General features: G+C 37.7%; 1 protein-coding gene across 1 annotated transcript; it reads right to left on the bottom strand.

Moving 5' to 3' along the window:
* Nucleotides 1-284: 284 nt before the first annotated feature.
* LOC101548324 (lithostathine-like) lies at nucleotides 285-3,845 on the bottom strand. Its single transcript, XM_004612010.2, has 5 exons — nucleotides 3,782-3,845; nucleotides 2,063-2,193; nucleotides 1,754-1,891; nucleotides 1,019-1,145; nucleotides 285-352 (listed from the first exon to the last, which is right to left on the bottom strand). The coding sequence occupies exons 1-5, from the start codon at nucleotides 3,843-3,845 to the stop codon at nucleotides 285-287; spliced, it is 528 nt and encodes a 175-aa protein (XP_004612067.2).
* Nucleotides 3,846-7,912: the final 4,067 nt, after the last annotated feature.

The following is a 7,912-nucleotide window of genomic DNA, read 5'->3' as shown; positions in this document are numbered from 1 at the left end:
CCTAGATTTCTAGTCACATGCTATTCTTCCTCATAGTCTAGATGCAAAAACAAAATCACAAACGACACACACACACAAAAGAACATACATTAGGGAAAATTCTTTAATGTAAAATTTGGGACATCTTGGCCATATGAAAAAAGTGAGCTCAAAATTTGACTTATAGTAAAGAGGTCAATTTGAGATTTTTAGAAGTATATTCCTTCCAGAGTCTCATTTTATTCTTGTAGGTGTCTATGATGAATTGGATGCAATATTTCAAACCTAAACAATTTCAACCTCATCTAGTTCTCAAATTTGCAGACATAGGGTAATTTCATTTCACAGCTGTAATCTTTCCATTTACGGAATCCTAGAGAAAGAGAAAAGATAAGTTAAGTGACATGAATAGCAAGCATAGGAATTGCACAGCAGATAAGGTGTTTGCCTTGCACGTGGCCAACCCAGATTCGATTGCTTTGCCCCTCTCAGAGAGCGTGGCAAGCTACCAAGAGTATCTCACCTGCACGGCAGAGCCTGGCAAGCTACTCGTGGCATATCCAATATACCAAAAACAGTAACAACAAATCTCACAATGATGACATTACTGGTGCCCATTCGAGTGAATAGATGAGCAATGGGATGACAGTGATACAGTGAGTAGGAATTGTGAACCAAATGGTGCATCCATGATTGATTTTATGTCTTTCTCTTTTTTTACTAGAGTCTAGATCCAGTGTTAAAGATTTTAAAAAATTGGACAGGAGAAGGGAAAAGCAACTATCTTTCAGCTCTTATATTTCCAGAGAAGATGAGAAGGCCAAGTTGAGAGTACAGGGATTAAGGTGCTTGGCTTGCACAGGACTGCCCCAGTTCAATCCCCAGAACCACAGTCCCCCAAGGAAGGCCAGGAGATATTCCTGAACACAGAGCCAGGAATAATACCTGAGCATTGTAGGGTGTAGCCAGACACCAGTGAAAATAGAAAAAACAATGGAATTGAGAGTACAGGAGTAGGTATGAAGAGAATGTTTCTTACCTGAGCTTCGTGTCACACTGCCACAGTAACCATTGTTGGGGCTTGTGGGAGGCCTATTCTCCCAGGCTTGATAGTTCATTATATCAGTGCTGCTCCACTCCCATCCAACTCCATTGGGCTGAGAGCCCTAGGGAATAGGACATGAAGCAAGTTAGATCAATAGAAATGTATTGCTCCTTCAATAAGTCCCTCAGTGAAGAACCTGAAAACCTTCCTGGCAACATGAAATATGATCTGTGCTTCCAGACGCTAACCAGAGTAGTCCATTGGGAAATTCTACATAATTCTTTGTGACTGCTCTGGCAAATCCCCAAACCAATAAACATAAAGTGCAATTAAGCCACAGAGAATACATGTTACTGGCTGGTCAATAATTGGTACATTTGTCATTCCCCGCTGAACTTCAGAGGTAATGTGTATCTTTATAGGGTAAAGCTGAATCCTCTCTTAGTTAGGAATAACCTCAGCACAGCAGAAATAAAACGTATGGTACTAAGAGTATTGAATCATAAGTCCTGCTACATGAATTGTAGGAAAGCTAGACAAGAGGTAGCTGATCTTCAGATTTAAACAAAGGAAATACATATAGTCAGCTCTTCAATAGGACTCAAGGAACTCTCTTTCCCCAAATAGGTCACTGAATCTCTGTTCCAGAGCTCTTTGGACAGGCAGAGGATGCTTTTCTTGATTTGCAATGAAAATTGTAAAGTAACAGAAGAAAAGATGAAAAAGTACCTCTGTGGGGTCATGAAGCCCGATCCAGATGTAGGACTGGGCACCCATGCTGTTTCTGATCAAGGAGGACACGAAGGAGGCCTCAGATCCAGTAAGCACAGATGCAAGGTGTCCCGAGGGCCGCCTCTGGCAAGTCATCTATATAAATAAAATAGCAATGAGGAAGAGGATATGATATTCACTAGAAATGGACAGGACAGATAAAGGGGACAATGCGAGGTTTTGAGAAAGGAAAATCTCGACAATTGAAACTCTCCCGCTCTACCTAATGCACTTTCCCTCAAACCCTCCATTGCAAATCAAACTCACTTCTGCATCCATCCAGGTAGCTGGTGTCTTATATAAGGCATAGCAGTGTGAGAAATAGGCCATAGAACCTTTTGGACAGCTGATCCGTGCAGCCAGTTGCCCACTGGGTGGAACCTTCTGCAGCTCTTCACCTGTGATTAAAGTAATGAGGAATTGAAATGGAGTAAAATTTAAAGTTGTGACTATTTGGGATGAGCTTGGAAATATCTTAGAGGCCAACATAGAAATCTTGACTGCTTTTCACAGTTAAGAACTCTTTCAAGTTTTATAATTTATTTTGGTTTTGAACTTATTCCATGTTCATGGATTGGAAGAATCAGCAGTGTCAATATGAAAATTCTGCCTAAAACATTATATAGACTCAGTGCAATCCTTATCAACATTCCTGTGACTTTCTTCACAGACTTAGAGCAGTCACTAGTAATATTGCATGAAATGTAACAGCCAAAGTCATTGTGAAAACTTAGAAAGTGGAGGTGTCATGTTACTGTCCTGAAACTATCCTACAAAGTTGTAGTAATCAAAATAGCATGGCACTGAAACAAGGGTACGCTATCAGATAAATGGTTTGAAATTGATAACCCAATGATAAATCCTCAGACATATGGACAGCTCATATATATCATATATATATGTATATATGTATACATATATACATATGTATATGTATATATGTATATGTATATGTATATATGTATACTATATACATATATATGTATATATGTATACATATATACATATATGTATATATACATATATATATGTAGGCTCCATGATAAAGGGTCCAGGTACATGAAGTGGAGTAAAGATATATTCTTCCAAGAATGGTGCTGGGAAATCTGGTTAGACACATGCAAAAAGAAAACATGAGACCATATCTGTATCTCACAACTTTTCCAATATCATTTTAGAGTGTACAAACTCAAGATTATACCAAAATACATTCTGGAGGGCTGACAGATCATACAGTGAGTATGGTGATTGCCTTGCAAGTGGCTCATCTAGTTTTGATCCCGGACTCCTCATATGATCTTCAAACCCTGCCAGAAGTGATTCATGAGTACAGAACTTGGAGTGTGTTCTAAGCACTGCTGGGTAAACTCCCCAAACAAACAACAAAAAATTTATACCAGAATCCAAAATGTACATTGAGGAAAATAAAGGGAGAACATTCTAGGATTTGGAAACACTGAAAGACACTGAAAGTTGTTTTTAGTGAAATTATCCCATTTCCAAAGAAAGCAGAAACAAAAATAAAGATTAAGTTTTAATCTTTAAAATTTAAATTTTAATCAAATTAAAAAATTCTCATGGCAAAAATTAAAACTACACTACTAAATGTGAGACATTGTTTTGCCCTTTTGATTTTCCTCTTCACTCAGAAACGCAATTCCCCACTGGGACTAAGAGTTTATGTACAAAACTCAACCTTTTTGTTTCCTAAAACTCTTTATTGATCATTTAAACATCACAATTACACCTACTAAAATAGAAAACAGATGCAAAATGGGGAATCATTTCATTTTAATGCTAATAATGAAGCATTCTGACCTATCCTACCTACAACTGATTACACTGGAGAACAGAATGATGATTCAGGAATCACAAGCTGTTTAATTATAGAAGGACACACTGAACCACTGGCACAAATGATCTTCAGAAGTTAACGTCAGCAATTTGGCCTGAGGTAACCCAGAATTAAAGATAAAGAAATCTCACCTTGGACCTGAGATAAAAGCATCAGGCAGGAGAGGAACATCCAAGACATAGTGGAGAAGGCCATCCTGTCTGTGAATGAGGAAGAAATTACAGGTCAGCAAAAGAATTGTCAGAGAGTTCACAGAAACCCCTTTCTACCTTTTATCCTTTTCTATGTCTAATTTCTTAAAAATAGATATTCTTGGTGATATCCATTTTCTTAAAAAGTTGTTATAATAAGGATCAGGAGATTTGTGTACCCTACTGCCTATCAGATCTTTTGATGAATCTCAGCCTTGCTATCTTCTTCTCTAAGAGAGGACAGGAATCTTTCTCTCTTACCTCAAATGGTGAGGTAAACTCTTTGCCAAGGAGAGCATCTTCTCATCTGCCACTTACCTCTCTGGCAGAATCCGTATGGCTTTCTCAGTTCAGAAAACACAGGGTTTTTATAACAGCATTTGAGGGAGAGGCACTGAGATGAATAACAGGGAAGTGGATCAGGTCTATTTTCATGCAATGGACTCAGGAAAATAAATGTCCTAGGGAGGAGTTTCTTTGAGTCAAAAAGCAGTTTCTTCCTGTTAAAGTAAGAATTGCCTCAAATATTGTTTCACTGCCATTAAACAGTATTATACTTCCCTATTACAGCTAACGTTTGAACTTTCCCCACCCTTTCCAGAAACCTTCTTCTGAAAAGAATAAATAAATAAATGTTTGATGAGAGCACATCAAGTATGATGGTCATAATAACCAGATAAAATCAAATGCATATGATTCAGGAAATACCTTGGTAGCGGATAGTTAAGAAGATTGCCAGTGGTTCATTTCTGAGCAATATTCTAATAACTCAATCCAGTAATCTTGTATTTGTTTTTATTCACTTATTTTATCATGAACATAAAGTGTTAGTTAAGGAGAAAATGCTACGAAATTAAGGGAAACAAAAATAGTTGAGAATTGCTGTTTTGATATTGCAGTCATGTGGTGAAAGAAGCATGAAATAATCTGCAAATATATAGGCAAACTGGGATTTTAACGAATAGGAGACAAAGTATGTCACCATTGTATGGAAAGATTGATCAACAGCTCTTTGTTCAGTTCAGTTTTGAGTTGGCATTTCAGTACTTCAGTGTAACTCCAATTCTGATCTACTAATCTTGGAGTCCCTAAGACCTTTTTGCCAGGACAGAAAACCTAAAGCTTTCTTAACAATGCCCTTTTACATTTTGCTGATGGAACAAATGAAGCATTGGTATCTGAGCATTAGGCAAAGTGATTCTAATCTTTTATATCCCTAAAATACACATCTGATATAGGGTTAATATCCAAGATATATAAGGCACTGGTAGAACTTTACAATAAAAAATCATTTAGACCCATCTAAAATGGGGAATGGAAGTGAACAGAAACTTTCTCAAAGAAGAAATACAAAAGGACAAAACATGTATGAAAAAAAAATACATTGCTGATCACCAGGGAGATGCAAATCAAAAGAACAATGACCTTTACTGTTGATGGGAATGCCAAATTAAGTCCAACTTTTCTGGAGAACAATATGGACATTCCTCAAAAGCTAGGGATTGAGTTTCCATAGAGCCCTGCAATTCCAGTTCTGGGAATTATACCCTAGGATCCCAAAAACACATTGCAGAAATGCCATCTGCATTTATATGTTTATTGCTGCCCTATTCACAATAGTCACAATCTGGAATCAACCCATATGTCCAAGAACAGACAATGGGTTAAAGAAACTATGGTACATTGACACAATGGAATACGATGCAATAGTTAGGAAAAAATGAAGTTATAAAATTCACTATAAATGGATGGACATGGAGGGTATCATGCTGAGTGAACTGGGTCAGAAGGAGAAAGATACTCATAGAATGATTGTACTCATTTGTGGAATATAAAAAAGAAACATAATATGAGTCTAATATCCAAGGAAATAGAAACATGGGAAAGGAGGATTAGTCTACATTTGGAAGCCTGCCTCAACTGCTGGGGGAGAAGGCAAATGGGATAGAGAAGGAACCCTTATGACAAAAACAGTTGGAAATGATCGCTCTGGATACAAACTGCTTGCTGAAAGTAGATAAAGGAACAAACACAATAACCTCTCAGTATCTGTGTTGCAGACCACAGTGCCCAGAAGGAGAGAGAGAGAGAGAGTGAGAGAGAGAGAGAGAGAGAGAGAGAGAGAGAGAGAGAGAGAGAGAGAGAGAAGCTGGAGTGGGAGAAGTGGCAGGAGGGAAATTGGGGTCATTGATGATGGGAAATGGACACTGGTGGAGGGATAGGTGTGGGATCATTATATGACTGAACTTGATCATGAACAGTTTTATAACTATGTATCTCACGGGGATTGATTTTTTTTTTAAATCCTGAGAAAATCATTCTCATACCTTTGATTAGTACTACACCACAAAATCTCAGATAGAAACTGGAGACAAGTTTTGTTTTTCAAAACCAAGATTCAATGAACACTCTAGAATATAGGCAACTCTCCAAAATATATGACTATATTTTCTCATCAGATGGACTTAAGGATTTAAAGAAACATGACCTTGCCTTGCTTCAAGCCGAGGTTCTACTTAAATACATATCTCACTTGCTTGTTTCACTCCTCCTTTGCTTGCTTACTTCCCCTCTGGAGAAGCTTGTGTTCTCTCTGAAGCACATCCTTCTCTCTTTCTCTCCCCTTTTTTCTTACTTTCTTCTTTCTTTCCCTGTATTGCCTGCAACTGTCCCTAGTTAAGTTCTTAAGAGTGTTTCTGGCAGTGCGAAGGGCATCGTGAAGTGCCTGGGATAGGACCTGAGTCTCCTTTATGCCAAGTATATCATTTAAACTATCACCTCACATGAGAATTTTAGGGAAAATATAAGAGTAATACTTTTAAAATAAACATTAAGTTCAATGTGATTCAATGATATAATGAAAAGCTCATGAGTAAAATACTAAGGATATCAATTTCATCAATATAAAAATACTGCATATACTAAAGGAAAGACTTGATTACATGAATGTAAGACTATTTCATTATGAGAAACCACTACTGTAATCAAACCCTCCACATAACAATTAAAGGAAAAATATATATATATATATAATTACCTTAGAAGAAAAACTCAGTTTGAAATAAAGCATCCATTAGTGAATCAGAATAATAAAGAAGGTATAGATAGGGATTTCTTATTGTGAGGAAACATAATATTCAGAAACTGAAAAGCAAAATTTTGAAATACTTTTTTTAAGGGGAAAGAAATATTCCCACTTTTACCAACTATTTTAAAATACTATATAATAAAAGCACACTTTGATAAAAAAAGAGTGCAGAAGCATAGAATGAGTAAAAAATTATACTTCTATATGATATTTTCTACAACCAAATAGCATTCTAAATTAATCATTAAAAATAAATGGGAAAGGGATAGGGAGATAGGCAGTAGTTGGATGCAAGCCTAACACACACCCTGCCTAGCTTTGATTCTTGGCATCACATGGCTACCAGAGTATCACTAGATATTGTCATCCTGGTGGCCACAAGCAGTTCCACGTGGCCTTGGTTGTCCCTGTACTGCAGATCAGTAGCAGCACCATAGCATCCAGCCAGTCCCCACATTGACCTGGCTCTGGGTTGGCCAAGAAACACAAGCGAGGTCTCCTGATCTTCTGAACACCACTTAGGAAGGAGGATCCACCCAAAACACTTATGAAAAAATTGAGCAAGGAATAGAAAATAAAATCACTGTGGACATGAAACTTTTACCCATGGGCAATAGAAATGAGGGCCGGGAGAACTGGCCCACAGTTGGAACCTTGTCACAAGTGGGGGAAGGGAGAAAAGGCAGTTAGGATAGAGAAGGGACCACTGTAACAATGACAGTTGGAAATTATCACTCTGGACAAGAATTGAGTAGTAAAAGTAAGTAAAGGGATATCCCCAATAGCCCTATAGTACCTGTACTACAAACCATAATGAACAAAGAGGGGGGAGGAGAGAGAGAGAGAGAGAGAGAGAGAGAGAGAGAGAGAGAGAGAGAGAGAGAGAGAGAGGTGCCTGCCATATAGGCAGACAGGGATGGAAAGAGGCAAATCATCGATATTGATGGTGGGAAATGTACGCTGGTGAAGGGATAAGTGGTGAA

The sequence above is a fragment of the Sorex araneus genome, chromosome X (assembly GCF_027595985.1).
Source record: "Sorex araneus isolate mSorAra2 chromosome X, mSorAra2.pri, whole genome shotgun sequence".
NCBI lineage: Eukaryota > Metazoa > Chordata > Mammalia > Eulipotyphla > Soricidae > Sorex > Sorex araneus.
Note: the sequence above shows the minus strand (reverse complement) of the source record. Positions and strands in the feature narration are given on the sequence as shown.